This window comes from Cryptomeria japonica, chromosome 4 (genome assembly GCF_030272615.1).
Source record: "Cryptomeria japonica chromosome 4, Sugi_1.0, whole genome shotgun sequence".
Lineage (NCBI taxonomy): Eukaryota > Viridiplantae > Streptophyta > Pinopsida > Cupressales > Cupressaceae > Cryptomeria > Cryptomeria japonica.
In genome coordinates this window covers 464334880-464358595 of record NC_081408.1, presented here as the reverse complement: position 1 = coordinate 464358595, position 23716 = coordinate 464334880, and the positions used below count along the sequence as shown (strand labels likewise).

Below are 23716 nucleotides of genomic sequence, written 5' to 3'. Positions count from 1 at the left end.
ATTGGTAACAACCTCTCCATTTGATTTAACTAGCATTAAAATGGTGGCAACACAATTTCCAAGACTAAACTCAAATCTCTTCTTTGAAATATCTTCATGAAAAAGTTTCTTCTTCACCTAAGTGATGGTGTTTCTAGTTGTCAATTCCTCTTTTACAACATATAAGTTCACTTTGTAATATCCTTCAATTGCCATGTGACATGTCATCAGCCCTACTTCTTTACATCCTACATGACATGGTTGTTACAAGACAATTCAAGACTTTACATCTATCATATTCCAACAAAATTCTTCATGTCAACTTTTTAAATCCATTTCTCATAACAAATTTTAAAATATACAGTAACTCATTTTATTGGCTCAACTTTTAGGATTCATCTCCTTGAGGTATCTACCAACACAACTTATTTAGGACCCTTGGATTTTGTCTTTCCTTTGATAATTTCTTACCAAAATAATGTAGATAAAACAACAAATTAGGAGTATGGAGTTTTTGTGACAACAATAACCAGATTTTCAAGCCATCAAGATTATGAACTTAAAAATATGCTATTATAATACATATATGTGGGTGTGATGCCAACATGTTACATATGTAATTAATTATATAAGGTAATTAGAAGGACTATATGAACTCCGTAGTTTTCCCTTCCATTAAATTACTATGATGAGATTTACATAAGTGAACATCATCATAAGGAATGCAATGAGTATTATAATGTTACCCTACTTCAAAGATTAATTCTAGTTCTAGATATATTGGATTTTAAGACATCTTGATAATTTTCTTTAAGAGATGAATAATTTCAGAGCGTTTCTCGCCAATAGTTTCTGTTGGATATTTCATTTATTTGTTTGCAACAGACGTTTCTTAAGTTGAACATGCCCATTTTTATGGGCAAAAGTTCATTAGAACAATCTAGCTGCATTCTTGCTAGCTTGCCAGACATTTGCAGAAAACATTGAGCCTATTTCAAAACAGAATAAGAGGAAGTGGTGTGTATTTTCTACAATCTTTTGCCAAAACATCTGCAATTATAATCTGCCAAAAATCCCCTTCCATAATGCTTTGATAGATGCCCAAACCCTCTGCAATTATAATCTGCCAAAAATCCCCTTCCATCATGCTTTGATAGATGTCCAAACCCTCTGCAATTATAATCTGCCAAAAATCCCCTTCCATCATGCTTTGATAGATGCCCAAACCCTGTTGAAAGGCTGTCTTTTTGGCACAGGCTGGGCTCCCATACTGGGACAAGCAGTGAGGATGCCAAAAAATGTGCTGGCATCCCATATTGGGACAAGCAGTGAGGATGCCAACAAATGTTCTCCCTGCCTGCAAATGTTGTGTAGAAGTGGAGAGAGTTGCAGATGCAGAGAAAGTGCAGGGTCCATGTGAGCACATTTCCTTGAGGGATTTACTTGGCCTTCGAATTTGCAAAAGATTGTTCTACCAGTTTGTTATAATATTGATTTGAGAGGATGTAATTTTCTTGAATGTTCAAATAGTTTCAATTTCATACTGTCGTTGGCATATGTTAGCCGTTGCAGAGTTTAACTTAGTCTCGAAGGTTCAATATTCTTTTCATTATTAAGTTGTTCCAGATTATGGGTTCGGTATTGAGAGGACCTTACTGAAACCATCAAATAGCAAAATCCTCAAAATTTGGAGACCATTTTGGGGAAAAGACCTTACGTTAAGCAATTAGTCAAATTGAGCTTAATCTCAGGACTGACAAGAACTTATAGAAACAATGGAATAGTAATAATTATCATTGTCTTAAAATTTGTTTTAGAATTAGAAATGGTTTGTTGTAGAAGATATATTGAACAGATGTACTATAGGACAGAATTATATGAAACCCCCCTAACACAGTTGCTTAAGTACAACAGAAAAGTGATCATTGGGAGATATCTTAGATTGCAGCACACTTGATTTACTGCTCCCTCGTGTCAAGCAAGCTGCATGCAGAGTGAGGTATGAAAATGATTGAGCCAATCTATTTAGCTATGCAGCATATCATTCAATGATCCCTCTATTGACAGACCGTAGACCTCAAATGAAGTAAGCCTACACGCAGAGGAAGGCATGGAAGAATCTTGTAATCTCCCATTCCTTAACCATTCCTCCATCGTGACAATTCGTCTCTGTTTCCCAATGTCTATTAAGGTGGCATTTCAGGGGCTTCTGCATCGTGTGAAAAAGATAAACGAATAGGTTTTCTTAAGTTTGCTCAGTTAGTGAAATCGCAGACGAGAAATTAACAGTGCTTCCAAGATGATTTTGATTTTAGGCAAAGACAGGATTAAAGAAATTCAATGTTTTTGCTTCTATGCCAAGTTTATTTGAAAGCAGCTTTCACAAAATTACAACCCTGTGTTTTAACTATCATCTGACAGATTTTGTATTCAAGAATTCTTAGTATTAATTTTTGAAAAGGCACATCAGAATGGCCTCCACAATCATGATTTAATAAAAATTTGAAGAGCACCAAGAGAAGAATCAGTTGAAAAAGCTCAGAACAACAAAACATCAATTAGAGTAACTCAGACAGCGAAGTCATTGTGTCATTTGACTTCTGTATTACTTTGTTCACGGCAAAGATTCGCTCTTAAAGAGTAAAATAACTACAAAATCCTCTGAGTTATCTTACGTAGAAACACACAAGCAAATTGCACTCTAATGGAACAGAGATTTATTTATTTGATGAAAAAGGCCGTATACATATATATCAGAGGTACGAATTAAACAGAAATATAGGATTAAAACCCTCCACGCAGGCGCAGGACGAGGTGAAGGGTGGACTCCTTCTGTATGTTGTAATCAGCAAGAGTTCGGCCATCCTCCAGCTGCTTCCCAGCGAAGATGAGGCGCTGTTGATCGGGAGGAATGCCCTCCTTGTCTTGGATCTTCGCCTTCACATTGTCAATCGTGTCGGAGCTCTCCACTTCCAAAGTGATGGTTTTGCCGGTGAGGGTTTTCACAAAGATCTGCATTCCACCACGCAGGCGAAGAACCAGGTGAAGGGTGGACTCCTTCTGGATATTGTAATCGGCAAGTGTTCTACCGTCTTCCAGCTGTTTACCAGCGAAGATCAGGCGCTGCTGATCCGGGGGAATGCCCTCCTTGTCTTGAATCTTAGCCTTGACGTTGTCGATGGTGTCAGAGCTCTCCACCTCCAGAGTGATTGTCTTGCCTGTCAATGTCTTCACAAACATCTGCATTCCTCCCCTCAGACGAAGAACCAGGTGAAGGGTGGATTCCTTCTGGATGTTGTAGTCGGCAAGGGTCCTGCCGTCCTCCAGCTGTTTGCCTGCAAAGATCAAGCGCTGCTGATCTGGGGGAATTCCTTCCTTGTCTTGGATTTTGGCCTTCACATTGTCAACGGTGTCTGAACTCTCCACCTCCAAAGTGATAGTTTTGCCCGTTAGGGTTTTGACAAAAATTTGCATTCCTCCCCTGAGACGGAGAACCAGGTGAAGGGTGGATTCCTTCTGGATGTTGTAGTCGGCGAGGGTCCTGCCGTCTTCCAGCTGCTTGCCGGCGAAGATAAGGCGTTGCTGATCTGGAGGAATTCCCTCCTTGTCTTGAATTTTGGCCTTGACGTTGTCAATGGTGTCGGAACTCTCCACTTCCAAAGTGATGGTCTTGCCGGTCAGGGTTTTCACGAAAATCTGCATACTGTATTTCTTGCTTTCTTCAACAGAAAACCTGTAAATCAAAGCCTCCGCAGAGATGGATTAAGAGAAATAAGCTTACTACTTTTAAAACTACTCAGCCTTTTTTCTATGAGACTCAAAATCAGATTGCATAAGAAGAAAACCCGAGGAGCCTATTTATAGTCTCTCTACAGAGGAGTCGTTTCCCTTGTAGCAAGATACGTGTACAGTGTCTCGTAGTTTCGAAGAAGGCGCCGATTCCAACTCCGGAACGTTCCGGAACGTTCCGGAACGTTCTAGGTTGAGTTGAAGTTGGCAATATGGGGGAATGGTCAATTTTAGACGACTTTCAAAGTGAGGCTTTCAACTCCCTATTTTTGCTGATTTCAAAAGAACGTGCAGAGTAATATTTCAAAACACTAAAATAACAATTAAAACGGGGATTTCCAACTATTTTCAAGCGTGCGTTTCAGTCCAATTCCAACTTTTTTTACATTTTAAAAAATAAAAAATATATTACGGTAATGTGAAAAATTGTGTTTGTAATGGTTCATTTATTTTAGTATTATTTATTTATATTTAAATTATTTGTTTATTGGTTTTGTTTATAAGTATGCAGTCTTAAATTTGAATTACATAATTTAAATTTTAAATTTATATTTTCCATCATCTTTTTAACTAATTATTATTATTATTTATTGATGATCGCTTTGCATCAGTGGGGCCATAGTGGGGGACCCCATTTCTAAGTAGAGCATATCCGATTTCAAGACATTAACACCTCTTTACCTCTTCCTCTCTGAAACCTTCTTCATTCTCCTTATCTCTCCTTCCTCTTTTTTTTTTTTTTTTTTATCTCTACTCTCTCCTTATCACTCCTTTTTCCTCCTTATCTCTCCTCTCTCCCTACTTTCCTTCGTCCCTTTCGTGGCATGTGGGTTCAATCTCAAATGTGGGGGCCCTACCTCCATCTCCACAGTGGTGTGTGGGGATGATCTCCAACACAGGGTCTAGATTCTTGATGCTACGAGCCACCATCCTCTACCAACCTCCACCATGGGTCTATCGTCGTCTACACTCACCAAGCAAGGAACACATGTTCGACCCAACGCATCAACGTGATGTGTTTCGAAGTCGAGAAGTGGCATAAACGCCACCTTGCAACTTATAGTTACACTATAGGGACATCCCCATCTTTTCTACTAATATTTACGAGTCAACTAAAAGTATGAATTGCATCAAATTGTTCATTAGAGTTGTGTATTTACAACTAATTCTTACTAGAATGAATAGTCTAACACATATCTAGCATCACAATCCATAAGATAATAGCCAAAAAATACATATAGATTTAATTTGTAGAAAGAACAAATAGGGAATTTACATTAGCATAAAATCATTCTAATATTATTGCAGGCTTGTTTATTGTCGTTAAACTTTTCCCCAAAGTTGCAAAGTCGGTTTGCTAGAGGTCTAATTAAGGAAAACATAACCTTTACAATCAATGAATTTCTTTAAGGCATTTTGTAAACATCTCTTGTTCTTGTTAAATTTATTTATCAAATAATGAGATAAAACATGTTGCAAGCTATGAAGATTTATCATATCATCTGTATGAGTCATATGTTTAAATCCATTCATAAATTTGGACCCAAACAATACACAATTAGAATTCCAAATTAGCAACAACGTATACAATTCTTAAATTTTGACAGATATATTTCTAAAAATAGTTTCTTTTATTGGAAATGTTATGTTAGTTGGATGGTTCGTTCGATAAGTTATATTAGTTGCACATAAAAAGAAAGGTGAGCTAATTGTATTGGATAAAGAAAGTAACAATGTTATCAACCTATGTATTGGAATGTAATATACATCCCCTAAAAAAATATTACTTTATTTTTATACTACTATTCATGGTTTAGTTTTCATTATTATGTGTTCCTAATTCTTTCAATAATTATGGAGATTTGCCTTAACAATGTTTGGCCTACGAACATAATGTTTTTCAAACCTCAAACTTATCATAATTAGAAAAATTAAATAAACTTGTTAAATAAACTAAAAATGTGTACAATTCATTGATAATCTTTTAAAAAGTGCACATGTTCTCTCAAAACAACAATTTATATATATTAAAAATACTAAAAAGAAAACCCAAATTTTAGTTTTTTTTTTCTTTCAAAATTGAGTTAGAGAAAATGCATGTCATTTTTTCTAAAAATAATTCTTCCTATTTTGAATTGCACTTTTTGAACATTTTAAATACAAAATTACCATACCAACCTTCAAGCTACATGAGTACATTCATAATATCTAAGTTCTTATCTAGTTAGATGATTTCCTATAGTAAGATTAGGGCACAAATCTACTTCCATGTAACAAATTTTTATTTTTATTTTTAAAAAAGTGGGCAAGATTAATTATCTCATATGAAATATTGAGATTGTCACATAAGGTTTCTTGCTATCTTGTGATGTTCAATTCAAATCTCATACAATGTAATAGGCTTACAATTAGTTGGTTCCAAGTTATAATTTGGTTGTAAGGTGTAAAACAAGAAAAGATAATCGAGTTTGACTTGCTTTCCTATATTATAGATCTATGCTTAACTAAGCATGCTTGCATTTGATAATGAAATCCTTGTTATTCATTTAAGCATTTCAAATGAACTAAAAAAGAAAATTTTTGCAAGATAGGTTGTCTTAGATTCTCATGAAGAATGAGATACTAAAATTTTTGAAGGTTGAAGTTTATTTTTTTCTATAATCTTCACATTGAGTGCATATAATTTTTCATCTTAACTTACTAGGTTGAAGTTTCGACCGCATTTGGGTCTTTGCATTGGCAGATGAATCCCTAAGCCTGATTGGAGACCTGAGACATGCTTAAAACACTTGAAACTTGCAACCCACACTGCTTTCTATCACTGCCTGTCCTGAATTAGGGTAGGACAAGGGCATGACACCCCTATCCCCCCCTAGGACAGGGGCGTGGCGCCCCTATCCTTGCCCTATTTTGGGTCTCCCTTGATCAAATCCTACATCGGGCTTGTCAATTGTGAGCGAGAAAAAGTTTTCCTATGTCAGTCTAAGAAAAAAAATCAGCCAAATACCCCTAATTGGCAAGTATATAAGGAGCATTTATCCTCCTATTTGCATAAGTTCAGAAGTGTAGCGTCCTAAAATTGCGACACTTGCAATTTCGACTGCATTTGGGTCTTCACGATGGCGATGCAACGTTGAACCTGAATGGAGACCTCGAAACCTGCTTGTGACACCAAAAGCTGCATTTTTTTGCACCTTGGCATGATCCCTCCTTGCACCCTGCTGTCCCGGGAGGTGGGACCATGGCGCCCAGCGCCCTGGTCCTTGGCCCTATTTTGGGCCCGGTCTCCTTTTGGGCATCGGGTCTTTAAGTTTGCAAATTGGAAAATATTGTTTCTAGGTCGGCCTAAGGTCGGGAAAATCAGTCTATTAGCCCTAATTGACAAGTATATAAACTACTTTTCCTCTCCTAGAAAAGGAGGAAAAAGGAAGGAAATAAGTAAGAGCAAAACGCGGAAGCAATATTCAAACATTCAAACATTCAAGCATTCAAGCATTCCTTCAAGCAATTGAGCATTTTAAGTCTCCATTCAAGGCTAAGTGTTGCATTCAAGACAAGGATTCAACCATTGAAGAGGAGATCACATACAACATACAACATACTACATACATTACACCTTCGCATGTAAGAATACAAACATTCTTACAACAAGGTATTAGTACTTGACATTACAAACATTTACATTTACAACATTCTCATTTCTTGGTTAATTCCAAAACTGGGGTTTGACCTAAAGGAAAACCCCTAATCCCTAACCCCCCAATCGTCCTCTCTTTTCTGTGTGTAGGTTGCAGGTACGCAACTGTAATTGAAGATCTGGAATCCTTGTGCAGAGACGAACAGATCCACCTTCATTTCGCGGATTTTTTGGAGGACCGTGTGCACGCCGGGCGCCATCGTCCCGTCAACTTTCGCTCAAATTTGCAGAACAGCACCGTCTCGACATTTTACTGCTAATTCTAGGTCCGCAGCTTCATCCCATATCCCTATATCTGTTTATAAACGAATCTTTCCTACTTTACATGCATTCCTAGTTCAATCATTCTATCTACATTTCTTTACAAAAGAGGGTATCCTTGATGTCTTAACCCTTGAAACTCATTTAGAATCCAATCCTGCATTGTGTGGGATTGGATCTTGTGGGTTTCAACCCCTCTTTTGAATGTAAAGTCCCTCCTAAGTGAAAACCATCAACCCTAGTGACCTCCCTTCTCTCTCCTTGGAGTTGGGGAGGGGAGAACAACTAGGGTTCGATTTTTCCGCTTTACATTTTGGTGAACCCGACGTGAACATCCTCATTCTGATTATTCATGGTTAGATCTGAAAAATTTGCTTCCTTAATTACATTTTTCATGTTTGATCTTGTGCAAATTTTAGAGGTTGATTGCATAAAAACCCTAAAATTTTCTTTTTAGTAATTAAACTTGTGAAATGTTTAATTGTTAATGCTTGTTTCAGATCTACCCTTCTATTACAAATTGTCAATTCATATTTGTGCTTTAATTCTTAAAATTAAGTGGTTAAATGTCAAAACCCTAATTTTTAAAACCTTCTTGATTCAACCTTTGACTGATAATTTCACTAATCAAAACACCTCCAAATCGGCTGTAACTTTGGATTCCGCAACAAAATCACAATATCTTTCCTCCCTAAAAATTTGGAAAAAAGTTGCGAGGACCGTGTGCACCCCGAGCGCCATCGTCCCCGACATTTTTTTCGAAATTTCGGGAGCTAGATCTTACTGTATTTTTCTGCTAAAATCCAGAATTTTGGCTGATTTTATCAATTCTAACACTTTCAAAATTAAAGTCAAAATTGGTCTAGTGATTGCTTGGATAAAGGCTTATAATCATTCAAAAATTGTTGAAATTAAAATTCATGTCAAAATTGTGTTTCTTACTATCCTAAATCTGAAAAGTGTGTTGGGATTCATTTGAAATTTCAGTGCTTTATTCAAATTTTTGCAGTTTGTGACTTTTGAAATTTAGTGTTTAATTGCGACCACTTTGATTTCCGCTTTCAAATTTGAATTTTGCATGAAATCGAGTCAACTTTTAAATTTCAAAACCTGCATTGCTTTCAGTATTCCCTCTAAAATCATAAAATTCAAAATTTCAGTTTCCCTCTCTTTTTCAAAATTCAAATTTTACATTTTTCAACAATCTTGGTAGGGTTCAATTTTGAGATTGCAACTTTAATTTGGCCTATCTACAGATCGTAAAATCACTCAATTTTTTCAGATTAGCTTTAAAATCATCATAACTTTCATCCTTGAAAATTTCAAAAAAAGTTGCGAGGACCGTGTGCACTCCGTTCGCCACGGTCCCTGACATTTTTTCTGAAATTTCGGGAGATTGTCCTGATTGTATTTAATAGCTTAAATCTAGGAGATTGGCTGATTTTATTGAAGTTTACTACCTCTAAAATTCAAAATCTTCTCTCTCTCTCTTTAGTGCATGAGTTTTACAACAATAAGCCCTACTTACACTATTCCCGTTAGACGAAGCCTTAGAATTAAGTCCTTCCAAGGTTTAATTACTGAGGAGATGGAACCTAATTTGAATGGCCTTTTTAACGAGGACATGGGTAATTCCTCTAATCCTCTTAATGATGAAGAAGCTCTCCATGAGGTTTCTGTAGAACAACTTTCGAAATTGGATAACCAATTTGATGATTTTCGACAATGGATGTCTCAAGAATACCCTGATAGTGAAGCTCTTTCATTAATTGAGGGTCTAAAACGTATGGTTCAAAGTGATAAGAATGGAATTGATATTTTGTGTGGTATTGCACACATTGTGGATTCGAATGTGATGCCGATGAAAAGTTGTGCCGAAACCTTAGGTTATACACAACCTCCTACTCAAGTCAATCATTCTATTCCTTTGACAACTCCTATTGCTAGTATACCTACTTTTACATCAAACATAATGACTACTTCAATACAAGACATTCCTCCTATGATCACTAGTCATGGGGGCAATCCCTCTTCTTCAATCGACCCTCTTCCTTCATTCAATCCAACTTCTTCATTTATTCCTTCAATAAGTGTTCCTATTATATCTCCACAAATGAACATGACACAAGGGGGCAATTCATTTAACCATTCCATTCCTCCTTGTAGTGTTCCTCCTTTCCAATCATCTCCTATGACTAACTATCATAGTGTCCCACCACCTTACTCTCAATCAATACCTTCTTTCAATAACATAATACCTCCATCACAATCTAACACGTCTAATATGAACTCTTCGACTGAAGCGACCATTAACAATCTTGCACAAACTGTTTCTTCTTTACAGCAACAAATTGCCTCTATGAATCAATCTAAGTTTAGTGTGCCCACATTTGATGTTGCGAGCCCATTTTCTCTTGACATTGTTCGAGCTATCCCCCCTAAACATGTTGAAATTCCACATTTGGAGCTTTATAATGGTAAGGGTGATCCTCTAACACATGTTAAGACCTTTCAAACAATATGTATCGATTTTGCTTATGACCAAAGGTTGCTTGCAAAACTGTTTACTAGAACATTAAGAGATAAAGCCCTACAATGGTATTGCTCGTTGCCTTCTTATTCTATTACTTCTTTCGAACAACTTGCAAATGCTTTTATTCAACAATTTCAAAACAATATAAGTCCTAAAGTTACTTTGATTGATTTAATGCATTGTAAACAAGGTGTTAAAGAAAAAGTGACTGATTTCATCGGTAGATATAAACATTTGTATGCTCAGATTTCTTTTCCAGTACCTGACAATGATATTCAAAGAATCTTTATTTCTAATTTACAAAAAAATATTAGAGAAAAACTTCTATTTTCTGAGTTTACTTCTTTCCAACAGTTGTGCGCAACTCTTCACAATTATCAACTGACTGTGAGTCAAATGGAACAAGCAAATCCTATGGCTGATTTTGAGAGAATGTTATGAATGTATTTAATTGCTTAAATCCATAAAATTGGCTGATTTTGTCAAATTTTGATCCCTCTAAAATAAAAAATATTTCCCAATTTCAACATTACAACTTTCAAGGAAATATTTAAAATTAAGTGGTTAATTATAACCTGTCCTAACTTTAAAACCTTAATTTTGTCAATTTAATTAAGTGGTGTCCCATTGGCCCTAATTTTAAATTTCAATATCTTTTTATCATAAATTTTCTTGAAAAGTGTGTCATTTCTTCTTTCCACAAAGTTCAAATTGTCTAATCATCATTTTCTTGAATATTACATTATTCAATTTCACAAACTTGGTTCCCAAAACTTAAAATTCAAATTTTCCCTCTAGTGCATGAGTTTTACAACTATTAGTCCTACCTATACTATCCCCGTTAGACGAAGCATTAGAATTAAGGCTTCCCAAGCTTTAATTCCCGAAGAGATGGAGCCTAATTTGGGAGACTTCTTCAATGAGGATAATGCTAATTCTTCCCATGCTAATAACATCCATATCTACCCAATTGATGATTCCAATGACAAAGAAGAAGCTTTGACTAGAGTTTCCATAGATCAACTTTCAAAATTGGATAATCAATTCGACAACTTCCAACAATGGATGTCCCAAGAATATCCTAATAGTGCATCTCTTCCATTAATTGAAGGTCTAAAATGTATGATTCAAAGTGATAAGAATGCAATTCATATACTGCATGGTATTGCTCACATTGTTGATTCTAATGTTATGCCTATAAAGAGGTGTTATGAGAACTTATGTTATTCACAACCTCCTACACAAATCAATCATTCTATTCTTTCGACCACTTCAATGACTAGTATTCCTACTTTCACTTCAAACATCATGACTACATCAACTCAAAATGTAATACCTAAAACCATTAGTCATGGGGGAAATCCCTCTTCCTCAATCCATCCTCCATCTTTATCTATGCCTTTAATGAGTATTCCTATTGTCTCTCAACCAATCAATGTGACACAAGGGGGCAATTCATCCAATCATTCTATCCCTCCTTTCGGTATACCATTTCGTACTCAATCATCACCCATGCCTAATTACCATACTGTTCCACCACCTTATTCTCAATCAATGCCTTCTTTCAATAACATCACACTACCTTCTCAATCAAACATGTCTAACATAAATTCCTCAACTGAAGCAACCATTAATAACCTTGCTCAAACTGTGTCTTCATTGCAACAACAAATCACTTCTATGAGTCAATCCTAGATTAGTGCACCCACATTTGATGTTGCGAGCCTACTTTCTCTTGATATTGTTAGAGTTCTCCCTCCTAAACATGTTGAAGTCCCTCAATTGGAACTCTATAATGAAAAAGGTGATCCTTTAACACATGTCAAAACATTCCAAACTCTGTGTACTGACTTTGCTTATGATCAAAGATTGCTTGCCAAATTGTTTACTAGAATATTAAGAGTCAAGGCTTTAGAATGGTATTTCTCTTTGCCTTCCTATTCCATTACTTCTTTTCAACAATTAACAAATGCTTTTATTCAACAATTTCAAAACAACATAGGTCCTAAAATCACTTTGACTGATTTAATGCATTGTAAACAAGGTGTTAAAGATAAAGTGAGTGATTTCATTGGTAGATATAAGCATTTGTGTTCTCAAATTTCTTTTCCAGTGCCTGATAATGATATTCAAACAATTTTCATTTCTAATTTGCAAAAAGACATTAGGGAAAAACTTCTCCTTTATGAGTTTACTTCCTTTCTGTAGTTGTGCGCAACACTTCACAATTATCAACTGACTGTGAGTCAACTGGAGCAATCTAGTCCTATGGGTCCAAGTGATAAGGATGAGAGTGCTCAACAACCATTTGTGAAGTTCAAACTGAACAAAGGCTTCATCAAATTCAATGACACCATCAACAACAACAATGTGAATGCTACAACAGGTGTGCCTCCTATTTCTAAATTTTCAATACAAAAAGAGAATTTACTCCTTTGAATGAATCTTTGCATAGCAGCATGTCTCAGTTATTACAAAGAAATGTTATCAAACTTCCTCCAATAAAACCAGTTGACCCTTCTAAGGCAGCCTCACCTTACTTTGAAAATAATTCTTTTTGTTAATTTCATCGTCAACCTGGTCGTGATATTGAGAAATGTTTTGCATTAAAAAGTAAGATTCAAGACTCGATTGATAATAATACTATATCTGTGACAGGTGTGAATGATAAGGGAAACAAATCAGTGGCTCCTCCTAATCAAAATCTTAATATTTTCACTGATCTTTTACCCTCTCATACCTCTAATGTGATTGAGACTAAACATACCTCTTTCTCTCCCTCTAATTTTACTACCACGACTCTAAATTTGGTGAATATGGTAGAGACACAAGAAACATCTAAGGATCCATGTATCACATTTAACCCTAGTGAGACCATTAGAGCACCCGATGGCCCTTTATACATAGTTGCGAAGATCCAAGACAAACCTTGTTGTGGTGTGCTTATTGATCCCTCTTGCATGGTTAATGTCATCACTGAAGAATATATTTATGGGTGAACTCACAAAGCTAGTTCCCACTTTTTGGTACATCCTGATTTTTGCTGAAATCATACATTTTTCGGAAAATATAATTATTTAAGCTTTAAGAGGTCCCATTTGAAGTAATTAATTGAAGAGAGTTAGATCAAAGGCTCTTAGATCAAAATTTCTTGGATAGAACCTCTCTACTTCTAAATCATACTTGCAATGGAGTCTCCTTTGCATCTATCAAATGCTAAAAAAAACCAATTTTGCATTAGCTTTTGAGGGGTCAAACGAATTCATTTAGAAGTTTTGTTTTCTTAAGGATTTAGTCCTTATTATAAGCTTTCCAAATAGTATAATTTTTAATATATTTAAGTTTATTAATATATTTTTATTTTATTTTTTATGAATGTAGGTTTTTCACCGAACATGAACTTCTTTGTTCAATGCATTGGGAAAAATAGCAAACTAATTCAAAAAAATTTTGAAAAATATCTATGCCCTAGGTATTGATGTCTTCTTTCTAACAAAAAAAATAAAAATTAATTTTGATACATATAGAGCAACTTATGTGTTCAAACGTACACCTATATCTAAATTATAATTAGTCGGACTTCAAAACTTAATAAAATAAAAAATATTCAACATATCACTATCAAACCAACTGCATGCCCTGGGTATTGATGTTACAAACCAAAATTTAAAAGAGATAAGTTTTTATCATTTATAGAAAAAAATTTATACGTTTCGGGATGCACATCACTCTTAAAAAATGTTGTTTCCTGTAAAAAACTACTTTTGAGGGAGATGGAAAAATCAATAAAATTTTATTCAAAAATTTTTGAAAAAAATATATTTAGAATCTACAAAAAGGATGTTACAAATCACTAGTTTACATCATCTTCAAATTCTTAACGATTTAAAAGTTATAAGTGTCGGAAAGTGAAGGTTTTTTGCAAAATGTTCATCTAAGTGTCAAAGTTGGTCAAAAAGTGGGAACCTGTATTGTGAGTTCACCCTTATACTTTACATTTGCATCAACCAATCTATGATGATACTAATGTGGTCATTAAGTTATTTGATGGATTTTCTTATCCTACTATTGGTTCTATCACACTCCCTATTGAGATTCAAACTAAATCTATAGATGTCAACTTTGTTATCATTCCTTCATCTGAACAATTCCTTGTGAAGTTAGGCTACCCTTGGCTATCTTCCATGAAGGCTATTGCCTCTCCAATCCATAAGTGTTTGAAATTTCCCCACAATGGAGAAATCATAACTGTTAACCATAGCTTATTTCGACAAACCGAAAGAAGCCCAGGAGTTTCTATTGATTATTTTTGGCCTCAACAATTTCAATCTCTTCCACTGAGAAGTGATGCTCTCTTTCAATCTTATAAAAAATGGAAGAAATATATGATCTTATCCTTAAGCCACCCTATAACTCCAACACTTGATATTCCCACTATTCTTGAAGATAAAGTCCTTCCTATAATAGATAGAACTAATCTTCCTCCTAAGGAAGATTCCCAACCTATTCCTATGGATGAAACTATGCCTTCTACGAAGAACAATAATATCCCTCCTAAGGTTAGACCTGTACCTCCTCCTCGTGATGGACCTGGTCTTCTTCCTACACCGAACATTGCTCCTTTATATGGTGCAGTTTTGCCTCCTTTCTCTTACAGAGAGAAGAGACCTACCTCTCCTCTTGTTCAACCTAAGAGACCTCAACCTAACCATCCAACTACCAAAGATGAAAACATTCCTCTTTCAACAAATGTTTCTCCTTCAACAAACATTCCTCCTTCAATAAATATTCCTCCTTCTTCTCAACCTTCCGCTAAGACTCGACGAAATCATTGTGCGAGAGATCACCGACGAAATCATTGTGCAAGAGATCGCCGACAAAAACATCATGTGTAACGCCCCGCCAGGAAACCCCAAAGGGATTAAACTAAAATACTAGAAAATAGAGCAAATAATTTTTTTTAAAACTTTAATAAGTATAATGATGTATTGTGTTAACATTTAATTTAGATTACACAATGAAAGACTTAACTTAACACCTAAAGGGTTTCCCAACTTGGTTAACTTGGTTTATCACTAACATAGCTTAACATTAATTAATCTAATTAAGTTGATATAATCATAAAGGCATAAATTACACCAAACAAAGATTAATCCATTCAATAGTGTGAGATAATATTAACATTACTATACTTCATTCATGTTAACACATTCAATCACATTACAACAATGATTTAATTAAAGATAGATATCTTAATGTCTAAGTCACATCACAATACATTTCTTTACATTGTAAGAATACTTAGTATTACAATAGAACTTATACATCAAGTCACATATAAATTACATAATGATTACATAAATTACAAATGCCATGAAGGCATACATATAACATATGATACAACCGACCACATAAGGGTCCAAGATATACAAATATGATCCAAGGACACAAAGATGATCCAACTGCTACAACATAATGAAATGAATCTAAGAGAAACATCTAGAGCACCTGTGAAGCTAATCCATCGCAAGAAGGCACGAACAAAATACCCGATGGAAAGTGGCACTACCACCCGACCATGTAGCCCAAAAAGGAACCACCCATTTGTGCTAGGAGATAGTACTAAGGCCCTCAAGCAAGCCACCACGAAGCATCACATGGTCTCACATGTACATCAGGTACTCACACAAGACATAAGCATACAAACATGACTCCCACAAGAGTGGTCCAAGTAAAGCCAACACATGACTACACACTAGTGAACATAAGGGAAGAGTGTCATCGCTTAGCTGGTATGGGTTACCCTAGCAGGCCTCCATAGGCCTCGGACCCCATCCTGGGTTACCCTGGTAACCTCTCCCAAACCCCCGACCCCCATCCATGTCTCATGTGGACCCAACAAACCTTTCGCGAGGACAAGGTAGTTGGTTTTCCATTCCAGGCCTTCCCACTGCATCCTGAGTTTGTACTAGCACTCAACCATGAGCAGGGCGCAATTTATCTTGATTAATGTTTGTAAAACCCAACCCCCCATTTTTTAATTAAGTTATCACTTATTACTTAATTTTTTATGGGTTATCCTGCTAACCTCTTTGGGCATGACCCCCACTCAAAAGCCACTCTTCCTTATGACACTATACAACCTCCAAAGAACCCCAAAGCAAAAAAAAAAAGACAATTAACACATGGAGTTCAAAAATAACATTGAAGAACAAATTAATTTAAAAAACCTTCTACCAAGGTTAAACCATTGGAGGTGTGAAACGAACAACTGGTCTATTCACAAAACAAGATCACAACTGGACTAAAGCAATTACAACCAAAACCAAAACTTTACCAAATCCACTTGCACGATAGACTTACATACAACAACATGCCATCATGACACGAAAATGACTCTTACAAATCAACACCAAAAATCTACCAAGTAGAGTAAAAACTCAAACGAATACACTTGCACTCTAAACTCATCCATGTTAAGGAATCATAATGATTACTCAAAATATAATTAAAAACTAACATTTTCTAATTGCATCTGTAGTCACACAAATCTGTCCAGCTTAACTAAATAAATATTCGCTATTTATTTGATTAAAAATCCACTAGCCATCAGTTAATTAAATTAATATTTAATTAATTCATCTTCAAACATTCTTCTATTAATTAAATAAATCATTCAATTTATTTTAATTAATTCATTAAATCAAATTCAAATCAATTAAATAAATAAAATCTATTTATTTAATTAATCCCCCTATTCCTCTTTTAAAATAAATTAAATAAAAACATTTATTTAAATCATTATCCCCCCCCCACTTGCATTTTTCTACAAATGCAACTTGCACACATTTATTGAAATAAATGAATTTTTATTTTAATAAAATCCTATTTTCCCTCACCCACCAAATCCACTTGCAAAATCTAATCCCCTTCTAGATTCTTCTAACCCCTTCCTAATTAGCCTAATCCATCCCCTAATCATTGTCACATTCCTAAGCAAAATGGAGTCACTTCTCAAAGACTTCAAAGTCTTTGAAAAGCATTTAATGCTTTGTGTGTTCAACAAATTAACCCCCAAAGTCTTCCAAGACCACTAATGGCTCTTACATGACCATTTATGGCTCTTACATAACCATTTATGGTTATTTCAAACTTGTCTCCCCAAACATTTATTGTTTTGACCATATTCATCCATTTCACATTTGCACAAGAGTTTATCCATTGGATAAAAGCTTTATTCTTTGAATAAAGAGTTTATTCATTCAACCAACCTTGACTTTAGCTCCCAAGGTCATATCAAGCATTTAATACTTATTCCCTCCCCTCTCAACCTATCTCACATTGACACTTGTCATCCTAGGATTGGGTTGAAAGCCCTCACATGGATTTGAAATCATTCAATCCTGACCCTTGTTGAGATTGCTCAATCTCAACCATCCATTGCTCCATTTTTTCCTATAAATAGAGCCCATTTCTTCATAATCCATATCCTGAAAACTTGTATGCATTTAAGCTATAGGCATTTTAAGAGAGCATTTTAGCATAATTAACTCATGTATTGTTATTTTGGTTAAAAATAAATCATTTTAGCATCAATAACATAGTATTAGCTTTTCATTTCACATTTAGAGCACAATACTACAATCTCAATCCTCCATAAGCATCCATAGTGCAAAAAGCTGCTGAGAGCTACACTATTTTGGAACTTGGAGAGGAGAGGAACAAGGGAGAAGAAGTCAAGAGCATGTTAGGAGGCATTTGGAGATGCCTCATCATATTTACCTTCCTAGTTAGATATTCTATCATGCTTTTGGTATCTTTTTTGATATGCTTGTGTAGGAAAGTATTTTGTTTATGATTTCTAACACTAACAACTTGGCTTTTCTTCTTGTTTGTGTTTTGTTATCATTCACTAACCTTCCCTTTTTGCAGAGCATCATTTGGTGAACCCGACGTGAATCCAAGCACCAAAAAAATACCCTTTTTTTTGTAAACTAACATGTCTGATTATTGAATTTGTCACACAAGTTGCGCTTTAGCGTTATTGAACACGTTTTAGCGCTACCGACACTTTTTCTTTTAGCGCTATTGTTCTTACAATAGTGCTATTGTCCAAATTCCAGTGCTTTTGGGTTTGTTTTGGCGCGTTTATTGTTCTTTTGGCGCTATTGAAAATCTTTTAGCGCTTTCGCCTCTTTGGTTTTACCCTTCTTTCAGCGCTTCTATTTAAACGCAGACTAGCGCTATTGCAACAGAATGTTGTAAAACACACCTTGTAACCAAAAAATTGAAAATATTAGGCTTGTGGAAGCCCCCCCTTGGACATAGATTTTACTAACAAATTGTGGTTTGTGCAGGTTAAAACTCATCATTAAAAAAATCACAAATTTTTCTTTGGTGCTTTTAAAAAAAAAAACTTGAAAACAAACATTTACTTCCATTGCAAGTTAGGATTCATCTTCATTTTGGTGCTTAAAATCAACAAACAAATTTTCTTTCTTGCATCAAACTTAAAAATCACAATCCACACTTCAATTTTTGGGCAAGTAAAAAGAACAATCCATTTGTTTTGATTTTTTGCAAACAGATTTTACTTCAAGCAAACGTGTTTTTCATTAAGTTGACCAGGATTTTCAAATTCTAGATTACAAAACACATTACCTTAGAAGTTAAAAAGAACATCATGACTGTTGGAGCAACATCTCCAAATAGTTAGATCATATTGCAATGATGGATTAAAAAGAACAAGTGTCTTTCGTGCTTGGCACACTTGTGCAAAAAGTCAGTCGAGTGGTCCTACCTCTAACACACACTATCCTCTCCCTTGGCTTTTGTGGTCCTAGGTGCAAGAGAAAAGTGTTAGTAACACTCAAAATTTTGTCTTTTTAAGAGAGGCCTGCCAAGAGACACATCACTCTTGGGAATGACCTCGAGCGGTAAATCCTTCGAGCCGCTATAGAAATCAGGTGAGAGCGAAAGCTGTAGCCTTGGGTATAGCTGTTCCTACAGTGTAACTGGCCGAAAGGACAAATGGGCCCCACCACCAGTTACAAGGCTCTTAAGTGAGTCACTGCAGAATGAACTTATGTCCAAAAACATCGAACATGACTAAACACCTTTAAGTAGTATCCCACCCGTTCTATTGATTGAAAATATTTGCGATATAATTTAGTGCAAGAGCATAGATGGTTTTGCTCCCAAGATACTCACCATACATATTTCCTTGAGTAGAAACATAGCTTTTTGAAAAGTCACTTGTGGCTTGATAAAAGTGGTGACTCCCCCATCATAGGGATCATCTATTTGTTATGCTCGTGCAAGACTTAGTATATCACATCCTTACCTGCCACGACGGGATTCATAAGGTATGTAGTACCAAAGTCGAAGAAATATCAAGATGTGGGCTAAATTTATCACAACTGGCCATTTGACCTTAGGGATAAAAAGTGTTTGAAGTGTGTTCGTTTTAAAGACCAAGTGCAAATTGAGCCGATTTCAGGCTTTGGAAATACACCTTGAAATACATCTAAAGGAAGGGTCATATACAAGTCCAAGGATTGGGTTGATCTAGACCCATACTCATTTGTGCCTTTTTAGGCTACATTCTTGTGTTTGTGTGCTTGCTTTGTTTTCTTGTCAAAGAAATATCAAAAGAAGATCACATCAAAAACAAAGTATTCATCCAACCAAACATTTTTCAAAACAAACAAACACATCAAAAACAAAGTGCAAACAACAAAGAGACAAATTTTATGACCATTCTTCACATCTTGCGAAAGAAGAAGCATCATCAGAATATCAACTTGAAAAGAAGACCATTGAGCTCAAAGACTTTGATCAAAAGGAGGAAATTCTTCTATATTAATAGACAAATCTTTGTCTCACATAGAGTCTTTCTACATTGCATGCATCTCTACCTTCAAAGCAAAACAAACGAATTTGATTCAGAATCATTGAACCATAGAGCTTTTATGCAATATAGAGCTCTGAGTTATCACAAAAACCAAGGAGGTAAGATTAATCCCAACTTTTTCCCAAACATCTGTATCACATACAACACAGCTCGAGAAATACCACCAACACCTGAAAGGGAAGAGGTAGAGTTTATCCCCTTTGTAACACAAATTTTTATTGAAGTTGAAAACATCTCATCCATCATCTTATTCATACATCATCACTTCATCATCAATCTGTTCCAACTCTCAAAACATTGAGAGGTTCTTGTCCCAAAGTTCTCTTTTAGATATTGCTTGAATCAAACACTTCACATCACTTTTTAGATTGTTTCTACATCTAGGATAAGCTCATCCTAAGAGACACATCTACGCAGGTTAAAACTAGTTCATGAGTGAATCCTCTCATTACTAGGTAGTTAAATCTGTAACACATCTCAGATTTCTCTACACCTTATCACATCAAATCTTATCAAAAACAAACAAGCAATTCAAAGAAGGAATTTCGGTTACATCTACCTTAAAAAGTGCTAGAGATCCACATGCAACACAATTCACCAATCATCAATCTATCATTTCATCAAAAACTCATCATCATTTTCACTCAACTTCAACAAAAACTCACAAACAAAATGGCTCAAACCCGATCACAATCAAGGCAACAAGAAATCGAAAGAGAAGCAGAGGAAGAGGAAAATCTCAATGAATTTCAAGAAGCACTTGGAGGAAATGCAGATGACGAAAACCCAAGTACTCCCACTCCTGCAACAATAGAAAGGGCTCAGCATAACCCTCTCTTTAACAGGCTTTTTGATGAAATACTCAGGAGCAATGCGGATGCTCACTTCTTAAGACTCACTCAAGAAGGAGCAAAACTCCCCTCTGACTTTGATCTTACCCAATTAAGACAAGCATCAGAAAGACAAAGTCGCCATGAAGAGGAAAGAGGTAGAGATCCCAGCAGATATAACATTCCTCGAGGTAACCCACCACCTCCTCCTCCGAATGAAATGGAGATGTTGTGGCAACAAGTCGAGAATCTCGCCCAACAACTTCATAGTGGTGTCAAAACTAACCAATTCTCACTCAATGACATCTGTCCCTATCCTTTTGATAGGAATCTTTATATGCCACCCTTTCCACGAGGATTCGAAACACCCAAATTTGAAAAATATAGGGGAAAGGGAGATCCCCATGATCATGTCAGAGAATTTCATTTCGCTTGTCTTGAAGTGGCATACGAAGACACATACCTAATGCGCCTTTTTCCCCAAAGCTTGGGAGGAACAACCACATCATGGTTTTCCTGACTATCAGGTGGCATTAGAACATTTGAGGAACTTATCCAAAAATTCCTCGCTCATTACTCTCATAACATTGAATGCGACATCACCATGGCTGATCTGTGCAACACCAAACAAAAACCAGGTGAACTTTTCTCAGTATTCCTGCCACGATGGCGTCAAATGTCTAGCAGACGTTCTCTTCAGTTACCTGAACGAGAACTAGTGGAAATATTCATTTCCAACTTAAACGAAGAAATGGAATTTCACCTGGATGTCAAAGACAGACTCTTTTAATGATATGATCACCAAGGGTTTAAAATGTGAACGGGCACTCATCAAGAAAGGACTCATCAAAATCTTTAATGAATCAAATGATGGTCCTCGCCCACGCTTCAATAGTGATAAACCAAGCTTCTGGAACAAAAACAAGAATATCATCAACGATGGGGTTGTGGATGCCTAGACTATACAAAATGCACAACCTATGGTTCGGTTTGCAGGACAAAATCCTCCACCACAGAATAACACAAATGTTCCTTCCAATCAAGGTCGCATCGCATCTCATGATGAACCAAGACTTCGTCAGCAAAAACAGAAACACACATACACTCCCTTAGGGAAACCCATTGAAATAGTATTGCGACAACTCATTTCTCAAATTTTGGTCACTCTACCTAAACTATCAAACTATGAGCCTCAGGTCAAGCTGGCATGGTGGAGAGATACTGAACACTGCGAATTCCATCAAGGAAGAGGGCACAAGACAAGTAATTGTCACCGATTGAAAGATCTCATTCAAGATCTTATTGACTGAGGAGAAATTGAAATAGAAGGACATGACCCAAAAACAACCAACAATGATCATCTGATGTTCAAAAATCCACTTCCATCACAAGATCAAAGGGGTCCTTCCACTTCCAAGGGAGGAACTGATACCACTGATTATACACAAGCTGCGTATAATTACACTGTAAATCATCTGTATGATGCCAGTGAACAAGTTGCAACTATAACCTTCAAAAATCCCAACTCAAATTGCAATGTTGTTACGCATCGCGGCAAAGTTACCATCAAGGCAACTGCACAAGGCACCACCTCCATCCCAAAGCAGTACAATCTTGTGGAACAATTAGATAAAACGCCCGTGCTTATATCCATTTTAAAGCTATTGCACCTATCGCCTTCTCATAAAACTATCTTGGATCAAGCACTCCAAGAGGCGTCAGTCCCTGCAAATCTGAATACAAACCAATTTCAAGCCATGGTTGGAAGTCGAAAGTCATCACCTTGTCTCACTTTTTTTGAAAGTGACAACTCTTCCTTCTAGCAACCTCATAACCCCTCACTCCACATCGAAGGATTTATTAACCAGCATAGGATCAAGCGAGTCTTGATAGATAATGGAGCAGGGCTGAATATTTGTACACTATAGCTGGTCACAGCATTGGGATATGCAGTAGAATCAGTGGATCCTCGTAAGAAGATCACAATCAAAGCCTATGACGATGCAGAGCGTTCATCCAAAGGAGCTGTGTTACTACCAATCCGAGTAGGCCCCGTGGTAAAACACATCATTTGTCAGGTTCTAGACCTTCCTCTGCCATATAATTTATTGTTAGGGAAACCCTGGATACATGCCATGCAAGCCGTTCCATCTACCTACCATCAATGTATCAAGTTCCCACATAATGGTGTAGAGATCACAATCCTGGGCGATGCAAATCCCTTTGCATATTGCCATAATATCAGCCATCAACCAGAGATTACCGTTCCTAATAATAGAGAAGCCATTTCTTCCACATCATATATAAGTCCCACCTCTCTTGCTAGTTCGAACACTACTATACCCAAGCAAGAAAAACTTAAAATGAAGTTAGCAGAGGAAGGTCCTAGGGAATACAACTTGAGTGAACTCTTTTGTGTGGGACAAATGCCCATTTCCCCTAGAACACATGGGAAACCACAACAGGTACTCCAGCAACCACTAAACATGCCAGCATGTGCTTTGACGCCTTTCATCCTTGGAAAGAGTCAAAAAGAAGAAACCCAAGATGAGGACTTAGCATACTGGATCTATAAAGATCCCATCACCACTGATATACCACAAGTTAAACTTCCTACAGATCAGTATGGCAAAGGTTTCCTCATTATGCAAAGAATGGGGTATGATGGTCAGAGTGCTTTGGGATATTGCAAACAAGGACGACATGAACCTCTA

The 23716-nt window shown here is 36.2% G+C and overlaps 1 protein-coding gene across 1 annotated transcript; it reads right to left on the bottom strand.

Annotated features, from left to right (window-relative positions):
- Positions 1-2673: 2673 nt before the first annotated feature.
- On the bottom strand, positions 2674-3824 carry LOC131077344 (polyubiquitin). The gene has a single exon (XM_058014829.2). The coding sequence runs from the start codon at positions 3679-3681 to the stop codon at positions 2764-2766; it is 918 nt and encodes a 305-aa protein (XP_057870812.2). The 5' UTR covers positions 3682-3824; the 3' UTR covers positions 2674-2763.
- Between the last annotated feature and the right edge of the window lie 19892 nt (positions 3825-23716).

Bases quoted from the DNA above. Each gene is read 5' to 3' on its own strand.
- LOC131077344 (XM_058014829.2), bottom strand. From the start codon at position 3,681: ATGCAGATTTTCGTGAAAACCCTGACCGGCAAGACCATCACTTTGGAA.